General features: G+C 37.9%; 1 protein-coding gene across 3 annotated transcripts in view; it reads right to left on the bottom strand.

The window, feature by feature from the left end:
• Positions 1-3,023: 3,023 nt before the first annotated feature.
• b4galnt3a (beta-1,4-N-acetyl-galactosaminyl transferase 3a) overlaps positions 3,024-20,421 on the bottom strand; it is a 28,303-nt gene continuing 10,905 nt past the window's right edge. For 2 of the 3 annotated variants that reach the window (XM_056260419.1, XM_056260421.1), the window contains 17 exons: positions 19,703-19,792; positions 19,535-19,625; positions 19,317-19,417; positions 15,901-15,968; positions 15,734-15,809; positions 15,573-15,639; positions 14,930-15,073; positions 14,737-14,843; positions 7,256-7,356; positions 7,062-7,123; positions 6,402-6,579; positions 5,533-5,756; positions 4,487-4,640; positions 4,311-4,383; positions 4,045-4,198; positions 3,723-3,849; positions 3,024-3,140 (listed from right to left, as the gene is read on the bottom strand). In XM_056260419.1, coding sequence (XP_056116394.1) covers positions 3,038-3,140; positions 3,723-3,849; positions 4,045-4,198; positions 4,311-4,383; positions 4,487-4,640; positions 5,533-5,756; positions 6,402-6,579; positions 7,062-7,123; positions 7,256-7,356; positions 14,737-14,843; positions 14,930-15,073; positions 15,573-15,639; positions 15,734-15,809; positions 15,901-15,968; positions 19,317-19,417; positions 19,535-19,625; positions 19,703-19,792 — 1,920 coding nt within the window. In that variant the 3' untranslated portion in view covers positions 3,024-3,037. The remainder of the gene's footprint in view (positions 3,141-3,722; positions 3,850-4,044; positions 4,199-4,310; positions 4,384-4,486; positions 4,641-5,532; positions 5,757-6,401; positions 6,580-7,061; positions 7,124-7,255; positions 7,357-14,736; positions 14,844-14,929; positions 15,074-15,572; positions 15,640-15,733; positions 15,810-15,900; positions 15,969-19,316; positions 19,418-19,534; positions 19,626-19,702; positions 19,793-20,421) is intronic. The other variant, XM_056260420.1, reaches the window with a different exon arrangement.

The raw sequence follows: 20,421 nt of genomic DNA, 5'->3' as shown, positions 1-20,421 counted from the left end.
CCTAAAGCATGCAGGACAAGAAAGCTTTCCTGTTGTCACCTCGTTCACTCCAGCAACACAGGAATTTCAGACATGGTTGCCTGCGTAAACAGTGAGGAAAACAAACAATGACAAAAATATTCTTGATAACACTTTATTTCGATGGTCCCTTTTGAACATTATTCTCACTTTAAGTAACTCTGAAACACACTCTCATTAGAGTATTAGTAGACTGATTGCTTAAAGGAATAGTTCACTTAAAAATGAAAATTCTGTCATCATTTACCGACAAGTTGTAACAAACCTGTATGAGTTTCTTTCTTCTGCCGAACACAAAAGAAGATATTTTGAAGAATGTCTGTAACCAAACAGTTGATGTATACCCCATTGACTTCCATTGTATTTTTTTTTTTTCTTATATGGAACTCAATGGGGTATACATCAACTGTCCGGTAACCAACATTCTTCAAAATATCTTCTTTTGTGTTCAGCAGAAGAAAGAAACTCATACGGGTTTGAAACAACTTGAGGGTGAGTAAATGATGACAGAATTGTAATTTTTAAGTGAACTATTCCTTTAATATCTGCTAACTCTTTATTGTGATAGTCCCCGAACAGACATTCATCTAACTATAAGTAACTTTGCAACATGCCAACTTATTCTAATACTCTATAACACTGTAATGACAGTTAGTAGACATGTAGGTGCAACGTTACATAGTGTCAACAGAATATTTTAAAGGGACCATCAAAATAAAGTAAAACCGAATTCAGTGTGGACTCCATTTGCTGATTTTAATTCCACATTCTTGCAAATATCAACTGAAAAAGTGTTGCCGCTCAATCCTTTATTTTTCTTATCATAGTCACAAATGATAGTTTTCACATAATTCAATTATTTTAACTTCAGTCGATATTTCTGTAGCCTTGTGATAAGCAGGGTAATATACATAGTCAGTATATTCACGGTAATCATGCAAAGTTTTTTTTGCTGTTTTTGTGTTTTAAATGCTATTGACACAATGCCATTATTGTCTTTTTTAGAGCTGAATTGAATTCGGTTTGCATCATTGATCATTATCGTCCTGTTTATGTAAAGCTGCTTTGAAACAGTATAAAGCCCTAAATGTGACTTCATCGTTTTTCTTTACAGGTGTGAGTTGTCCATATTTGCACGTTACACATTCCCACTGAGATTAAAACATAATGCAGTTTGTCTTTTGCATAACGCATGGAAATAAAATACTTGTTATTAATTGATTGACTAATGCTAGAGCTAAAGTAACTAAATGCTAGAGCTAAAGTAACTGAATTGCAACTGGATACTAAAATTCTTCGGTAGTAAGTTGAGAGGATAGCGACTAAAGTTGGCATCATCTAAAGTGGCTCACACTATATTTTTAGACTATTTGTTCATTGCAACTAATCTCACTTGAGCTTGAAGAACATTGAAGCACACGGTGAACTCAAAGGCACAAGAGACAAAGACTGTGGGTCTTCATACATTAAATATACACTACTATTCAACAATTTGGGGTCAGTAGATTGCAGTAAGGATGCATTAAATTGATCAAGTGACAGTAAAGACATTTATAAAGATTTCTATTTCAAATAAAAACTGTTCTTTCCAACTTTCTATTCATTAAAGAATCCTGAAAATAATGAATAATCCATTAATAATAAGAAGAAATGTTTCTTGAGCACCAAATCAGCATATTATTATTGCATATTTATTGAAGAATCATGTGACACTGAAGACTGAATATTCAGCGTTGCCATCACAGGAATAAATTACATTTAGAAAAATATTAAAATAGAAAGCAGTTATTTTAAGTTGTAATAATATTTCACAATATGGTAACACTTTACTTGAAGGGGTGTGCATAAGACATGGCACCTTCATAATAATGGCATGACGTCATGAATATGAGGGAGGTTTTATGCATGTTTATGACAACTGTCATTAATTGTCATTCGCTCAATAATGACATTTTGAATGCAAATATGACATTGTTTGAGATGTCTTTGTTATGAAAACTTGACATAAACCAATACATCATAAACTGTCAAGTGTCGGTAACGCTTCCTTTTACAGTACAGTACTTACAGTGTATTTACCTAGAAAGTTCTGGCTACTATAAGGTAAGTACATGGGTTAGGGGTAGGTTCAGGGTTAGTACCTAGTTATTACCCAGTAATTATAAATACTATAAGTACATACATAGTAAGTATATGGGTAACAGGACTGTAAAAGGAAGCGTTACCCAAGTGTCTTGGTAATGACAACTTGACAAGACAACACAACCTGTCATAAACATGACATAGGAGATTAATTATCAAACTTAAGAAACCACTTAGCTTTATGGGTTAACAAACATTACATTAAAAACTGTCATGTGGTTGGTTTTGACATTGGCTGTCATGCCAGTCGTATGCACACACCTTCAAGTAAAGTGTTACTCTTGGCCAGTAGCTAAACATATAAAAAACAAAACACTTTTGAGTGTGCAGAGCAAGCTGAATAAATAATAGATGATTGTTTGTATATGTTTGTATATGCTTCCCCCCCCAAGTATGAGTAGGACTTTTTTTAATTTTTTTTTTTTTTTTTAATTAAACACTTATTCAAACTCAATCAAAATCTTACAACTTACTTTAAAAGGCCCATTCTGCTTGTAAAGCATGCCATCCAAGCAACTGTAGGTATGTGTGCATCCCCCCTCCCCCCCAAATCAGCACAAGTCCCACCCAAAACCAGTTCTAAAGATGTAATTGTCATGTCAATCACATTGCTCACTGCCTACATAATGCTGAAACAAATACTAACCTTTAAGCTACACTTCTAGTATAACAATGGTAGCACATCCTGATATAGCAATTATACTTTCTGTCTTGATCGATTACCGTAATCCATGATTTTTATGAGCTCTGCGTTGAATCCATGAAGTCTGAGCATTTCTTGACAGGTTACTGCATGATTGAGTTGACAAATGATACCAGCTGTGGGGCGAGGTTTCTGCTTAACTGGTTTAAAAAATAAAAAAAAATTCATTCGTATTTAGCCTGGATTATTGTTTACCCACATTCCACGTTTGGAGTGGAACTGATGGAAAAAGTTTCTCAGGTGGAGTCGTTCCACCTCTAACCCATTGCCTAACACTCTAAAAGAGAAAAATAAGAGGTTTAAAGATATATTTTAGGATAATATAATTATTATTATTTTTTTAATTAAAGGTGCACTCAGTAATTTAAAACAAAAAATGTTTTTGTCGCATGTAACACCTATGGCGTGGATGGATGTTTATTGCCTGTTTAGTTTATTAGCCACTTCACAGTGAAGCTGTTTGTTGTTTCTTGTTTTTCAGCACACATCAGTCTTACAGTCATATACTACAATACTCAAGGAGTTTTTGCATATTATTGACACTTGTGTATTTAGTATTTTTTATTTTTATTTTTTTTTGTTATACACTTGTTTGCTTGTTTCAGCACTTGTGTCAGTATTTGTTTTGGTTTTTTTTTTGTTATACACTTGTTTGCTTGTTTGTGCTTTGTAAAGTGCCTTGAGCACTGTTTAAATATGTATATAAAAAGTAAACATAATATAATTATTATTATTTTAGCAGTAGTACTAGTAACAAGCAATTGTATGACATGGTTTTTTGTATGAAAAATTACTGAGTGCACAGGCGTAATCAACGAAACACTAGGAATTTTTTAAAAAGACAATAGGCTTTCATTACCTGTCTAATAACTCCCAGTCTTCACCCCCCCATTTGTCTGTGAATTCTCTGGTGTTCATGCCACCAATACGGTCCATGTCTGACTTGTAGATTCCCATCAAACCATAACCAGCAATCTCCCAAAGACCTGTGGAAGAGCAGAGATATTTGAGCTTACTCAAACAATGGCAAATTTAAAAACAAATAAAGAGTACATTAGCATTGGTAGTATGAATTTGCATATCCTGAAGGAATATTTGCCAGCAATGTTTTAATGTGTTAATGTTTTAGATAATCTTAGGTTTTGGTTTGGCATAAGAGCCACTTTAAAGAGTACCGGTACCATTTGGGGCTCTTGGTGAAGCACCACAATCCAACCTCAACACCACTGGAGCATAAACCATCTTTCCCTCGATACAGTGTCTTCGTATACTGTTTATTATATTCACCGGATAGTAGAGGTGCAGGTCACACAGGAACAAAATACTGTGCTCATCCTGAGGAGGAAGGACCAAAATTAAAACTTTCCATTCATTCAAAAAAGTAGCTTGACAGGAGAAAGAAATCGGAAACACGAAGAGCTTCGATTGTTAAAATGAGGTTACCTACTTCAACAAGATCGATTCCAGCTTGAAGGCCAGCAGATCTTTGAAAATTACCCTCCATCCTCTTAAACTTGTAACTGTATAATTTGAAGTGTGAATGTTGACACAATTAGCCATTGATATTGCGCACTTAAAAACACACTCACGTGTACAAAAAAAGTTTAAAACAAAGTATTTTACCTTGGTAGTTTTGCCTTTTTGAGTCTTTTCTCAATATCCATGTCAGAGCTGTTGTAGTCTATAATTATTACATTAAAGTTTTTGTCCCCAGTTGCTCTGTACACTTTTTCCATTTCCCTGATAAACTGTATGATCCATCTGGCTTGATCTTTCACTGTTTGGAGAAAAATGAAGCTTGAAAACACAGTATTTGAACACATACATGGACAATATCTGATGATGCAAATCAAAGTATTGTTGTATTCAGTTTATTTCGATAGTTCATTTTAGACATTCTACTAACTATAAGTAACTTCATAAGTAACTACATGTCAACTAGCAGTCATTAGAGTATTAGTAGACTGTCTGCTAACACTTTATTTTGATGCTCCCCAACAGACATTATACTGACTAAAGCACCTTTTTACTACTTATTCTACGAATCCAAACCCTAACACCTGACCTTAACCTAACAGTCTACTAACAATCTACTCATCCTCTGAGAGTTGGTTGACATATAGTTGCAAAGGTACTTATGGTAAGTAGAATGTCTAAGGTGGACCTTTAGAATTTTATTTATTTTTTTGACTATAGGAAGAAACTTTCACATTGTTGTCATTCTTGTAGTTACAAGGTAACTGGAACACAGTATGCTCATTACATTAATAATTTCAGAGAGGTGTTTTTGGAAACGAAATTTCACATAGAATAAACAGAATTTACTTCTGTTTATTAGTACCTTAAGGAAACATATTACTTTCTTAAGTAATATTATGCACCCTTCGAGGGTAGATATATACAGCAATTTTAAATGTTGTTATTGTTTTTCATTCAGTTATTGAATTTCCACTTATTTTACTGCTTGATATAGCTTAATCTTAATGCATTATTCTAATCGTGTATTTGGCTTTTTATAGGATCTATTTTGGTGTGTTGAGCATTTGGAGTCTAAAGACATGAATTGCTCCTAGTTGAATATCGAATTTGTAATTTTGTAAGTACTGTAATTCCAACAAGACTTGCAATACAGTTAAAAGACAGATATTGACACATCTAATTAGTTTTACCTGCCACAATTATATGAACAGTAGCAGATGGGTTCCAGTTGAATGCTTTTGGACTGCAGAGAAACATTTGTTCCGATGACTCTTCAGTTAGTGCATAAACGTAACGTGAAACAAGAACTTTCTGACCATGTGGGCCCACAAGTTCCAGTTCCACCAGATAACGACTGCCCACTCCCTTATCTTCACGCCTTACAACATTCACCACACGCAACAGGGAGTAATCACTGTGAAGATATAAAAACATAAAAAATAGCATAACTGGACACACCTACTTTGTGTGTGGTCATGTTTGAACAACAGAAATTGCCTCATTCTGGGTGTGGCTGAAAAGGCCAACCGTGCTAATTAGGAAGACATGTGTATTCTTTTATCAAGGGTAAACTGTAACTTAAATTATGCTTTAGTTGTCTAGAACAGGGACTGTCCCCAGCCCCGTCTCGTCTCGCCCTAACACTACACGTTTTGCATGTATCCTTAAGCAAACACACCTTATTCAGGTCATCAGCTCATTAGTAGAGAATCCGGACCTGAAATGGGTGTCAGACAAAGGAGACTTGCAAAACGTGTAGTGCAGTGCTGCAGGAATGTGGTTGGGAACCCCTGGTCTAGAACATATAACCATACAAAACTAACACATAAATAAAAAGTGACACAACTTGCCACACTTTGGGGGTAAGATGTGTCTTGTCAAGTTAAGGCATTGAGAAATGTGATTTACATTTGAAATGTTGATATTCAAAACATTAACATAAATGAATGTTGTAATTGAATGTTCTAAATAAAGAAAAGTTAAATTCTTGATAGAAAATTGAACTTAGGCTTTTCTTGAGTGAGGAAGGTTGAAAGAGGTAAAAACTGGACAAGCTCACCGTGTCTCTTCTCTTGAACGCAATGCTTTCAAAAAGGCTCTAACGATGTGCATGGCATGATCTTGGGACATCACAATGTTTCCAGCTGTTCTGCAGGAATTTGCCACAACGGTAGTTTGCTTTGAAGCAGCATTGAGGGGTTTCACGTCATAGACACGCTGCCAAAAAGGACCTTCACCTGAGTTTTTGTAAAATGTTTTAGCGTATACTGAATTCAGCAATTATTGTATTTGCACTGTATTAAGTAATTGGAGCCTACAATTGCAAAAAATAATGGTTCTTCAAGTGTTCTTTGAATCACTCTAGGTTAAAAAAAAGTACTGTCAAGTTCACAAAGAACTGTCTTCATAATAAGAACCATTTTTTTTTGTACTGTAGCTGCACTGTAGGGTAGCATTAATGATATGGACTCAAACCGAATGTCTCAAATGTCAGGGGTGCTTATAATGTGTTTTGTCAATACAAAAGGGTTTAAATGGCCAAATAGCAGCATTAAACCACATTGTCTCACATCTAGGAAACGTCAAACAAAAAGGATATTTTATGAGCAGAATCCTTCACAATGAGACAGGGATTTCATTTTTACTGTCACTTTAAGGTGTAAAATTCGTTTTTCTGTAACCTTTATTTTCAGGATTAATATTGGAATAAGAGTTTTACCTGTATCTATCTTTTGTGCATCAGGGTCTTCAACCTCAGTCAGGTACGCAGCAAGTCCTTTACTAAAAAAGGGAAGCATGTACAATAACAAGTAGCATACAGTTAGTTACAAACAAGAAATGCAGGTAAAACTGGTGAACTACTGTGAAGACTACAGAACAAGACAATATCAAGCAATACTGTATGATTCATACTCTGCCTGAAATGATGGATCTTGCGTGTAAAAGCACATCACATCATCGAGACCATGAGTTTGCCTTGTGTAGTCGTTTGGGTACACTGAAGAAAAATGAATCTATAAGAACAAGAAACATAGAAATACATAGGCTACTGAGTTACTAAAACAATCTTTGTCAAAGAACACACTTGTTTGTCCATGGTTTGAACGTTCTTGTTTCCATTAGTTTAATTTCAAGATCAAGGTGAATTCTCCATTGTTGCTTTTACAGCTACAAAGCTGGGAGCACTAAATGATATTCAAAGTCACATTGCGTGCTTTTAACATTAAATAAAGCACATAAACAGTACCTGAGATTATCATTGCCACACTTTGTGTTTGTTGTTCCAGCCGCGACGTTGCAGAAAAATAGAAACCATTTCTAAAATAGAATTGTCGCGTGTCGCTGGTTAGAACAAAAACTCTCATTAACATGGAAAAGATACCCTTTATCGCGCGTCGCGTACAAATATTTTATTGCTTATTAATCTAGGTCAAAGTTCATTTTTAAATATATTGTTCTTTGTTAAATCATGTTATCATGTTTATACTCGTATAGTTGTACTTAGAATATAATAAACAAAGATACTGACGTATCAGATCACTCAGGGGTATACCTTACTCTACATTTAGATAGATACACAAAGATACACTTTGGAGACTTAATACGAGGATCTTGAATGATTCAGCGATACAGAAGCAGATTGAGAATGAATTTGAAATGTATCTTCAATGCAATGATAATGGGGAAGTATCTCCAAGTACCCATGTGGGATGCCGCAAAGGCTGTAATTCGAGGCAGAAACACAGCAAACAGAAAGATCCACAGATACTGAGTCGGTTAAGAAAAGTTAAACAAGACCTAAATGGGATTTATGATGAGGAAATAGAGACAGATCAAAGTTGCTAAACAAAGGTATTATGAAACAGGCCCTAAAGCAATGACACTTCTATCCTGGAGGATAAAGAAACAGGCAAAAAATACAATTTATAAAATTAGAAACACTAAAAACCCAAAGGGTATGTAACAGATTAAAGGATATTAAAAAATCTTTTGAATTATACTACAAGGATCTATATACTCAACCAAATAGGGCCGATACTCCAACTATAAAAAGATTTTTGGATTCTTTAGATCTTCCATCAATAGGGGAACAACAGAATAAAATACTGCGGGCTGAAATAACAATAGAAGAATTAAAGTGTGCCATTTTTAGCTGAAAGCAAACAAGGCACCACAGATGGTTATCCGTCTGAATGGTACAAAATATTTTGATCCCAAGTAACACCCATTTTGCTTAACTGCTTTAATCATATATTAAGAATAGGTGAAACCCCTCGGTCATGGAGAGAAGCGGTAATTTCAGTTATACCAAAGGAAGGGAAAGATAAAAAGGAATGCAGCTCATATAGACCGATATCAGTCGATATAAATGATATAAATGATTTGCTTCAATCTTATCTAAGATATTAGAGGTTATTATCCCTGAGTTAGTGGATCTTGATCAAACTGGATTTATACAAAACAGGCAAACCCAGGAAAATATAAAGAGAGTATTGCAAGTAATGAGTCATGTTGTAACAGAAAATATATGCGCAATGTTGATGAGTCTAGATGCTGAGAAAGCATTAGACTCTGTTGGATGGGATTACTTGTATCAAGTATTGGCAAGATTCGGGTTTAATGATCATTTTATTCAATGCATTAAAGCATTATACTCCTCACCAGTAGCTAGGATAAAAATTAATGGTCACTTGTCTGAAACAATCCATTTGGAAAGAGGAACACGTCAGGGCTGCCCCTTAAGTCCGGCTCTGTTCGCCCTGTTCATTGAGCCTTTGGCCCAAGCAATAAGAGAGGATTCAGAGATAAAGGGGATCTTGATCAGAGGAGATGAACATAAGATCTGTATGTATGCAGATGATGTCCTATTGTTTCTGACTAATATAAAGTCGAGTATTCCTAAATTGATGACCCTTTTAAAAACATATAATTTACATTCTGGGTATAAAATAAATATACAAAAAACTCAAACCCTTATTTATAATTTTAGACCCAATCTGCATATAAGACGACAATATGATTTCAATTGGAAATCTCGGTCAATAAAATATTTGGGGATAACTGACAAAAGACATATCGAAACTCTTTGAAAGTAATTATGGCCATATTAATAAGGAGGTAAAATCTGATATTTCTAAATGGACCCTGCTCACATCAGATATGAGTAATCGAATAAAAATAATTAAAATGAACATGCTACCACGGATACTTTATCTTTTTCAATCACTGCCTCTGGAAGCATTGCAAAAACTATTTAATGGTATGATTTAATAAAGGTATGACTTCAAGGTGTGTCTGGAATGGTAGAAAACCTGAATAAAGTTTAAAACTTTGCAGTTGACAAAAGAAAAGGGAGGGAGAGCTCTACCATGTCTTCATGACTATTATTTTGCGGCTCAATTGAAACCCTTAGTAAATTGGTGTATACCAAGCTATGAATCAAGATGGAAAACCCTAGAAGTTTCACAGACAGATACACCTATACAGTCAATACTTGGGAATAAAAATCTAGCTGAAAGGAGCTATAACAGATTGAGTCATTGGACTGTTTTTTCATTGAGGGTATGGTTCAGAGTATTGAAGACATTGCAATGAAAGGATCAAACTGCAGTTTTAAGTTGGATAGCATTTGACCGGGGTTTTTGAGCTGGCTAGGGTAGACGAGAGATTTAAACAATGGGTTTGGAGAGGTATCACATCTTTCTGTTCAGTCATCTCTAATGGGAAATTACAGAGTTATCAGGCACTTTCAAATACATTTGGACTAGAAAAGCAGGATTTTTATAGATGTTTACAGGTCAGAGATTATTTTAACAAAAAACATTAAAAGTACATTGACGGAAGATCATAATTTAATTACAATATTCTCAAATGCGTACACAGTAGGAGATGACAAAAAGCTGGTTTCTAGATTGTATGGAAGTATACAAGCATCCAAGAACCATTCATCAATATACATTAAACAAAAATGGGAGAAAGAGTCTGGCTCACAAATAACAGATACAGACTGGACAGATATATGTGTGATACAGGCAAATACCACAAACTCAAGATCCTGGAGGGAATTTGGATGGAAGAATTTAGTAAGATTTTTTATAACTCCCAAATTAACAGCACTTCATACAGGCTCACAGAGCCGTGGCTTTTGCTGGAGGCAATGTGAAACCCCGATGGCTAATCATTATCACATTTTCTGGGCATGCCCAAAATTTTTATTATTTTGGCGAGAAGTAGTGGGTGAGATTGGGAAAATTATGGGAGTAGAGGTTGATTTTTCGTTCATTTAGGTAAAATACCAGGAAATGTTTTAGACAAGGATACATATTTATTAAAAATATTGTTAGCAAGCAGTAGGAAAGCAATAACCCGTAAATGGTTGCAGGTTGACCCTCCAACTAGGCAAGGCAAGGCAAGGCAAGTTTATATATATATCACATTTCAGCTAGCCCAGGGACGTGCTCATTCAGTAAATGCATAGCTAAACAGGATTTGAATGTGACTACTGTAGGAGCACATCTGATCTCCTCTGGAAGCTGGTTCCACAGGTTGAACAGGAGTGGTGCAAGAATTGAGCCTTGAGGGACTCCGCATGTCATGGATGTCCACTCAGACTTATGGTCTCCTATAATCACATAATAACCTCTCCCTTCTAAGTATGACCTGAACCATTTTAGGACTATCCAAGAAAGCCCCACCCAGTTTTCCAGCCTGTCAAGAAGTATGTCGTGATCGACAGTGTCAAATGCAGCACTGAGGTCGAGTAGTACCAGTACTGATAATTTGCCTGTATCAGTATTTAAGCGAATATCGTTTATTATCTTTATGAGCGCTGTCTCTGTGCTGTGATGCGATCGGAAACCAGATTGAAAATTGTCAAAGTATCCATTCAAGCTTAAGAATTTGTTCACCTGATTGAAGACAACTTTTTCAATGATTTCTTTTTCTGACCTAATTGCTATAGGTCTGAGCATTGTTAGGCTTCTTCTTGTTATGAGGCCCCTGCTTTTTAGTAGGCAGCATTGTTAAGTCGTTTGGCTCCCTTAAGCCTGCTTGGGTGCTGCTTTTATCGAAAATGCTCCTCAGTGGCAGGATTGAGTTGTTAGGTGCACTACGTTGTTAAGCTCTTTTGATAAAGACCTTCTCTTTTCTAAGATAATTATACATTTAGGCCTCTGCTCCCCCGGAGCTCTGCTCTTTTATGCAATTCCGAGTTGAAGGCTTTTTTTGAGCATCCTTGGAACTGCCTTGAATATAGAATGTAGTTAGGCCTCCTCTCATCTTAGAGTCAACATATTGTGGCCTCCGTTCTCGGAGCTAGAATTGGGTTGTAGCACTGAGTTGTAGGCTCTTTTCCTGAGCCGCCTCTGGTTCATCTGGTTTGGGAGTACTTTTCAACCATTGTTTGTTCGCTCCCCTGAGCTCCATCTGCTATAATAGTATCAAGTTGCTAGGCCTTCTTTAGGCCTCCCTGACAGACATTGGATGTAGCTAGGCCTCCTCTCTCTCTCTCGGCCAGGCAGTTTGCTAAGTAGTTAGGCTCTCTGTGAGCCTCCTTGGTCACTGCTCTTGAACTAGAGCGTTATTAGGCCTCCTCTCGCTATAGACAGGGTGCTTCTCAATATCCCTCCTTGTCTCCTCTCTCTTCCGTCCTCCATCCTATGACCCGGAAACCGATCAAGCTCAGCCATCTTGAAGGACATCTCAATTCTCTAATTGCACCGCGAGGAGTCGAGGTTCGAGGAGTGAGGAGGCTTCATGAGGAGTTATGAGTGAGGATACGCGGATGTATCCTTTGCGGAAGTGTTTTATCGACTAAACGTGACGCATGTATAAATTCTCCTCCCCCTTCACGTTGGCCACAATAATTTTAATTTATACTTTACCGTTGTAGTTTATATAAACCACACATCTCACATATTTCAACAGGGTATCTTGCTTTATTATTATGTATAACTAATTTCTTAAACAACCAAACTTCTACAGCATAAGGGCAGATCCTTTGAGCGCTGCTGATGACGCTGTGAAGTGACACTCGAGTGATCAAGTATTCCAATGTATAAAAAAGCTTTAGGCTTGTTTGAGATGCGCCTTGCCTCGCCTGAAATGTATGCGAGAGTAGGCAGCTGCAGTGAGAGGAGGAGTGAAAAAAGCGCAGGCAAGCCGGACAGTTCTCTCTTCTCGCAGTGGATCTGACACCTGTGAGATCAAAGATGGATATCGCGGGATTCACGGGATTTACGCTCGTGCACAGTGTTGCTAATAAACTGGATGTAATTTAAGCCATGTTGCTTTTATATGAAAACAAATATAATGAACAAGACAGCCAAATCATTTTTTTTCTTCAATACAGATGTGTTTTTTTATTGTTTTTTTTTTTCAATAAAAATAACATTGCATAACCCATAGAGATCGCACTGTCAGAGAGTTTGGGAATATTCACACATAACGTGTTCACATAAAACATGATATCAGAGTTTTAAAATTAAACATTTTAAAAGAGAGCAATACATCACGGTTGTTTAAACCAATCAGCATTAAGCTGTGTCGTCAGTAAGTCGTTTCCCATAATGCTGTTGATCAGCGCAGTCGGTGGAGAGCAACTGCGCTCGACTGCAGAATCTGACACGTGCACCTTGCGGTCGAGAGAGTTTTTTGATATATGTCAGCATGACATCAGAGCAAGTCGGACTGCACTCTGACACATTTCTAACCGGCATGCATCTCGCGCTGATCACTGGTGATCGGTTCTGCGCAGATTTTGCTCATCTCAAACAAGCCTTTTCATTCGATTCCTCCGTCCTCCTTTTCTTTCCTTGCAGCCTTCCCTCATATCCTACAGGGGGTGGAGCTGAGACGCGAGGAAAGGAAGCGAGGAAAGGTAATGAGGATGCACAAATAAGAATTGAGAAGCACCCACAGTCGTTCTATTAGAGGCCTCCGCTCTTCTGAGATCTGCCCATTATTGTGTCAGGTTGCTAGCCCTGTTATGTAGCTTCCTTGACAGGCGTAGGACGTATTGTATTTGTCCTATGACCTCAGCCCTAGGCTAAGTGGTTAGGATCTCTTTGAACCTCCTTGCTACTGTGGGCGTAGCTAGGACTCCTCTCACTAGGGAGAGTCATCTAACTGAGGCCTCCGCTTCCCATAGCTCTGCTACGACAGGGTTTTCGAGTTGTAGGCTCTCTGTGAGCCTTCTTGAGAGATGTCCTGAGCATGAGCCGTAGTTAGGTCTCCCCTCAATTTAGGGAGTTGAGTCCTCCACTTCTAGAACTCGGCCAGGCAGTTTGCTAAGTGGTTAGGCTCTCTGTGAGTCTCCTTGGCTACTGCAAGCATTGTTAGGCCTCCTCTCGCTAGAGATGGTTATCTTAGGCCTCCGCTCCCCAGAGCTCCACTAGGATAGCTTTTGTGAGTTGTAGGCTGTGAGCCACCTTACAAGATGTCCTGAGCGTGGAGTGTTTTTAGGTCTCCTCTCGATCTAGAGAGTCATCATACTGAGGCCTTCACTCCTAGAGCTCGGCTAGACGGTAGAGTAGTATGCTAAGTTGTTAGGCTCTCTGGGAGCCTCCTTGGCTACTGACATTAGTGTGGAGTGTTGCTAGGTCTTCCTCTCATTATGAGAGTCATTGTATTGAGGCCTCCACTCTGAAGAGCTTTGCGGGCCAGTTAGACTGAATTTATAGCCCTTTCTGAGCTTTAGAGGTTGCTAGGCCTCTTGTTGAGGGTTCCAGTCTTCAGGGATGTCTGAACAGAAGTTCTGAGTGTTAGGCTCTCTGTGAGCCTCTTTGGACGCTGGCCTTAATATGAACGGGTAGTTAGGCTTCCCCTCTTGAGACCCCTGTTCTTGAGAAGCTCCGGTCTATGACGATATTCCCTTTAAGATACCAAGCTCTTGAGCTTGGCTGTAAGGGGCCTTTTGGCTCAGGCTCTGACCGCAGGGCTATAATCGTGTTGCTGGTGTGCATCTTAGGGATGAGGACTCCTTTGAGTCCTTGACTTAGGTCATCCCTTCAGCATGGCAGCACGGTATTTTGTTACCCATAGCACCCTCTAGGGTTACCATTCGAAGGGGAACGTCTCAGGTTATGCATGTAACCATGGTTCCCTGAGAAGGGGGACGAGACACTGCGTCTCTGTGCTATATATAACATTAGCTATAATGTTAGCATGCTAAGGTTAGCATATGTTTATATTTCACATATAGAGGCCGTGGTTGTACTCTAGAACCCTCCGACACCACCCACAGATAAATAACAAAACAAAAAATATAGTGTTAAATTTTAGATGTCTGATACAGTTGTTATCGGTGCCAAAGAATCCATGGTTATAAAAGAACTGAGAAGTTTTTGTTAGAATCAGAGTTTAGTTTATGCAGAGATTAAAAATGTTTAACTCACCAAATTTACACCTTGATATCGTCCAATCTGTTCAGCAAGTATATAACTTGGTTTGTAATGGCATTGGGGAAACACGTCTTTCAGGTAGGATTCATCTAGCATTTTGTCTGGTTAACAGAAAGAGAACAGTTAAAATGTCATTCAGGGAATTGTAATCTTCAAATTTCCAAGTAAATTGGATGATAATGCTGACATTTATAGATGTGATCCCGTGGGTCTTCTCCGATATTTTCTCCTACAGGATGAGGTGACAAGGGAATCGGCTCAAGGAGTCTATCGTAACTTGCTTTTGTTTGAGGTATGTGCTCAATATTTCCCATTTGTAGGGAAGATTCATCTGACAAAGAAATGAGTGTACATGTTTTCCATAAGGAAAAAAATATATTAAAGGTTAGTTCACCCAAAAATGAAAATTCTGTTATTAATTACTCACCCTCATGTCGTTCCAGACCCATAATACTAATACTTTATTTATCTTCAGAACACAAATAAAAAAATTTAATGAAATCTGAGTGCTTTCTGTCCTTCCATTGACAGCTACGCAACTACCACTCTCAAGCCCCAGAAAAGTAGTGAAGACATAATGAAAGTAACCCATTGCGTCGCTCCATAAAATTAAGGTTAAACCACTAGAGTCACATGGATTACTTTAATGATGTCTTTACTACCTGGAGCTTGAAAGTGGTAGTCGCATAGACTGTCAATGTAGGGACAGAACGCTCTCTGATTTCATTAAAAAGATCTTCATTTGTGTTCCGAAGCACATAACATCACATCAACAAAATTTTGAAAAAACTCATCAGGCTCATAATTTTGTAATTTTGCAACAAACATACCTTCATATAATGATAAAAACTCAGAGGTTATCACAGAAAAAGTGCCATTGTCATGGTTTAAACTCCACTGCAGAAGAAAAACAGAATCTGAGATCAATGTACCATGTTAAGTTGATTGTACAAGCTAAACTTTTTTTGTAACACACACAAACAGTACATACCGCAATTTCCAGATGATCAATTCCGTCATTCTGTTTTAAAACAACTTCAAAAAAATATTTCATGTCTTTCACTAACCTAGGGAAGAAAGAGAGACGGGCATCAGTTGGGTTCTATACAGTCTTTTTTAATTAGTTTTTTGAAATATCCAAAAATAAATATCCCGTACAAGATAGGTTTGGATATCTGGGATGCAAATTTCCAATACTCGCCTGGAGCAGTCCATTCATTTCCTGTCTGATTCGTGAACAGAAACATGCCACAATCATAATTTGACACTCAAGTCACATTTTATGTCTGTATATAATAGTATATACCAAAATTTTAAACCAATTTGCATCTGCAAATACATTATGCAATAGCTTTTTTTCTATATATTTTTATGATATGTAGCATATTTAAGTATGTTTATATAACAGTATCATTAATAGAAATGGTGCTTGGATTTATATATGGTACAACCAATTATTAAACAATGAAATTAATCTTCCGAATTTGTAGTATTCATAAAACAGTACTTCAAGTGAAAAGTACCCATATGACCTGCTCCCGGTAAAATTCTGAATTGCGCATCTGATTGACACTTTACTATCCCATGAGGCCACGGGAGAGAATTTATGAATGGCAGTGAAGCGACACAACTGACAACGAAGGCCAAATGACAAAGCCAACATGGCAGATGTAGTACTTACAGATTTCATTCATTCTACAAACATTTATACTATATTGAACATAGTTTTTTAATGGTCACAAAGATAGTTCCTCATCAAATGTAGTACCTACTCAGACAGAATGCAAATCTGGACGCATCTGCTACTACACTAGGAGTACACTGAGATGAATGTCTTCCACAGCTGTACCTCATTCTTAGTAATCAGTAATGTATTTATTATGGTTCCCTTTTAAGTGGAACTCGATGCTGCTTCACGGTTTTGCATGAGCCGGTGTCTGAAGCATGTGTGGAAAATTCTTGATTGGCCAACAGCGTGGTCAGGGGACGTAACATCTTGCACGTCACTGAGACCATAAATATAAATGAACGAAACCAGCTTCTTTGTCTTCAGGAATCCCTTTCTTTGCGTGTATGTGGAAAGTACTGTGTGTTATTGGGGAGCAGACAGATTGGAGACTCAACCCAGAGGTGGTGGAGTTGATTTGGTATACAGCAGAGCGGAAGTGGACCTGTTCACCCCAGCAGTTGACCCACTATTCACTCTGGTTCGCCCACACATCTCCAGGTCCAATTGAGCTGGATGCCATGGTAAAGACACGGCCGAGGCTGCATTTGTATGCATTTTTCCCCAATTGCTCTGCTCCATGGAGTCCCAGTGAGGCTTTGTCTCCTCGAAAGCTCTCTTTTGGAGATTTCCTACCAGGAGGGAACACTGAGAGATGCCAGCTCATAGGTTCCGGTCTATCAACTGAGGTTGTTGAGACCAAGCTAAATGCTAGAGCTCCATCCATGAGGAAACTTTATGTGCTGAGGTGGTGTCTCTTGCATCATGGTGTACTCAGCACTACATTGACCCAGTTGGTTCAATGCTGGAGTTCTTGCAGGAGCATCTTCTGGCAGGATTATCACCTGGTACTCTTAAGGTGTGCCATTATGGAGTGTTCTGTGCTGCAGTGGGCTGTCCCTTTCTGTGGACGTTCATGGATTTTATTCTATATGGAACTTGCAAAGGGAGGATTCTAAGGAATATCCTGGAGGCTAACAGGTCTGTCCATATTCGTACTTCACAACCTAATTGCCTGAGTATCTTCCAGGCCAACTGATTCAAAATGTGTTCTCTGTGGATAAGTTTAGAGTTATGTCTTTATGTTAGGTTAAGTTCCTTTTCAGGCCTACAAGGTGCGCAGTATGCTTCACCACCAGGCACTGGGGGGACTACCATCATGGGGAAGTATTGTAAGATTGTGCCCATTCAGTCTAGACAATTTCAGTTACCTGTGAGATGCTCCATTTGGAGTGTACGTCTCTTGGCTTTTTCTAATTAATATGCTTTTATGTTTGTGTTGCGGCAGGCTGGTGCTTTCCACATGCATTCATGGATGTTTTTTTTTTAATTGACTGACATCTGGCCTTTACTCCTTTGGTTTAATCCGTGCCTTAGACCAAAAGGGTTTGTGCTTGTGCATACTTCAAAACCTTGTTGGTTGGGCAGTTTTTCAATATGGCGACCAGGGATGTAGTGGAGGCTAAACGCACGTAAACGCCGTTTGCGCACCTCCCAAAATTCGGAAATAGAGTTTACCCACCTCCAAAGTGCGTTTATCCACCTCTAAATTGCGTTTATCCACCTCTAAATAGCCAATAGTTCCTAAGCCATTTTAAATTAAGCTTATGTTGTTTTAGTTTCATATTGTCATTATTAGTTTCATAGGTTGTTAAAACTAAGACGAAGTCTTTCATATTGCGCTGCATTACTGTCAGTGCTGACCAATCTCTTGCCTAGCCAGCAGGAAGCAGCAGACTGCATCAAGATTCATCAGCCACTAGCCCAAACTAGCCTACATGTCTCATGTAATGATGAATGAATTGTAAAAATGGATATCCGGCAATTTTTTAAGCGCCGTCAAGACAGCAGCCCTCCTCCTGATGCCAGCAAACGCCCTCGGCTACAAGCCCAAAGTAAGTGAACTCGGAAAACAGTATTACAGGTTGAGGTTAATTTGTTGATTTATCTCGACAAAATGTATGGAAGGCAGTGGCCCATCTTACCGGATGACCACGTCGTGGTTCACCAGAATTTAAAGTTTACTTTTTTTTACCACTACACCACTGATGGAGACGTGGGTATTAACGTTCCCATAGCGTCAATGTCATGACAGAGTGTTGAGTTCAGCATGCTGACGTTACGTCACCTAACCACGCTGTTGGCCAATCAAGTTTGGCGTTTTCCACACGTGCTTCAGAAACTGGCTACCATAGTAGCCGGCTCCCATAGCGTCAACGTCTTGACGCAGCATCTCTTTCCCTATCAAGGAACTGAGTTGTAATTACATAATGTAATTGTTGTGCTTTTTGTCCTGTTTGGAACTTGACAACACATGGTCACTACCAACAGTGGTTAAATAGTTTATTAATCATTTACTTACACTTTCTAATTGCTCTTATGAACCACTGACAACTCCTAAACAACTGGTTTGTAAATAAGGCAATACTTAATTTACAATGGATAAATTGATCATTAATAAAGTATGAAAATACAATTATTAAACACATTATAGATATGCTTATAAATCAAGAATAAAGCATTCATAGTTGTATTTATAAACTACTTACTAATGTATATTAATGCTTTATAAATTATGAATTAACTGTTTACTAATGTTTAACTAATGATTAATAGCGTACAGTTATTATAAAGTGTTACCCAAACGGTTACTTTATGGAAAACAGCTGTGTGAAGATTCATCAAAAAGTCTCATATTCTGTTCCATGGGTTTGGAATGACATCAGGGTGAGTAAAGACAGAATCTTCTCCCACTAGTGTAATACACTGCATAATTTTATATTCAGTTCCTCACCCACTCACCCACTTGAATCTCTCACCCACTTGAATCATTCACACCAAAAATTACCTCACCAACATAGGCGAGAAGTTGAAGGTTTTCTGGATTTTCGTTTAAACTGAGCCAGAACTCAGAGTTATCATCAGAGGCAACAGCAAAAATAAATTCTTCTATAAACAGAAAAATATCAGTGTATTTGTTTATTTCCTCTATATGTGTGTAATTACATATAATATACAATAATATATATATAAAAAAAAAAACTTTTAGTTTCATGCTGGACCTACCAGTTTCTGAAGGATGAAGGTAGCCAAAGATTCTTAGACCATAATTGCTCGATTGAGGGGACACAGCAAGTCTGCTCACCGTAGTGCGCACCTTTACAAAACACAATGATATTATACACTGAGACTATCCTTGTTAATAGTATATAACTAAATGTGTGTAGAACTAACATTGGGAAATAGGGGATAGAGCAGGTTATTCTTAAGTTGATCAAGGGATCCGCCGCAACAGTCTTCAAAAACGTGCATATTCACTCGACCCTGAGGGGAAGATAAAAATGCACCATAAAAAAAGCAATCAAACTGTTGTCGTGAATAGGCACCGATAAAATGCGATAGTTGCAATTTATGTATCAGTGTCACCTCCTTGAACAGCAGCAGTCACTCTTAAAAATAAAGGATCAAAGTGGTTCTCAATCTTTTTAACTCAATTATCCTAATAGTCCAGCACAATGTAATGTTTCCTCCAGTATTTCTGCTGTAATTATGACAAAGACGCTTGTTTTCCAAAATTTTATTTAACAGAAATTGGGAGTGTTGACATTTTTACATGTTGATTGTTTTTAGCATTTCAACAAAGCTATATTATTTTAATAAATTAATGACATGGGCGTCAATTTCGGTGGGGACGGTGGGTTTCGTCATGAGTCATTTTGTACCCACCACTTTTTTTTGGAAAACCTCGAGCTCAATTTAGCCGTTCTGCTGCTGCGCTGGCTACACGCTTCTCTGTTCATAACACTGCAACAACTGTAACATTGGGATATGTTCAAGGTTGGGGGAGAGGTGGTTGGCACGCCAAATGGAACTCGTTACTTCGATTGGAAATCCCCCGTGTGGGAATTGTACATGATTGGGTGATGTCAGTCATCAAATAGCGTTCATCTGTG

The sequence above is a fragment of the Rhinichthys klamathensis genome, unplaced genomic scaffold (genome assembly GCF_029890125.1).
Source record: "Rhinichthys klamathensis goyatoka isolate OS25496 unplaced genomic scaffold, OSU_Roscu_1.1 h1tg000176l_1, whole genome shotgun sequence".
Lineage (NCBI taxonomy): Eukaryota > Metazoa > Chordata > Actinopteri > Cypriniformes > Leuciscidae > Rhinichthys > Rhinichthys klamathensis.
The sequence above is the reverse complement of the archived record's forward strand: the minus strand, read 5'-3'. Positions and strand labels throughout refer to the sequence as shown.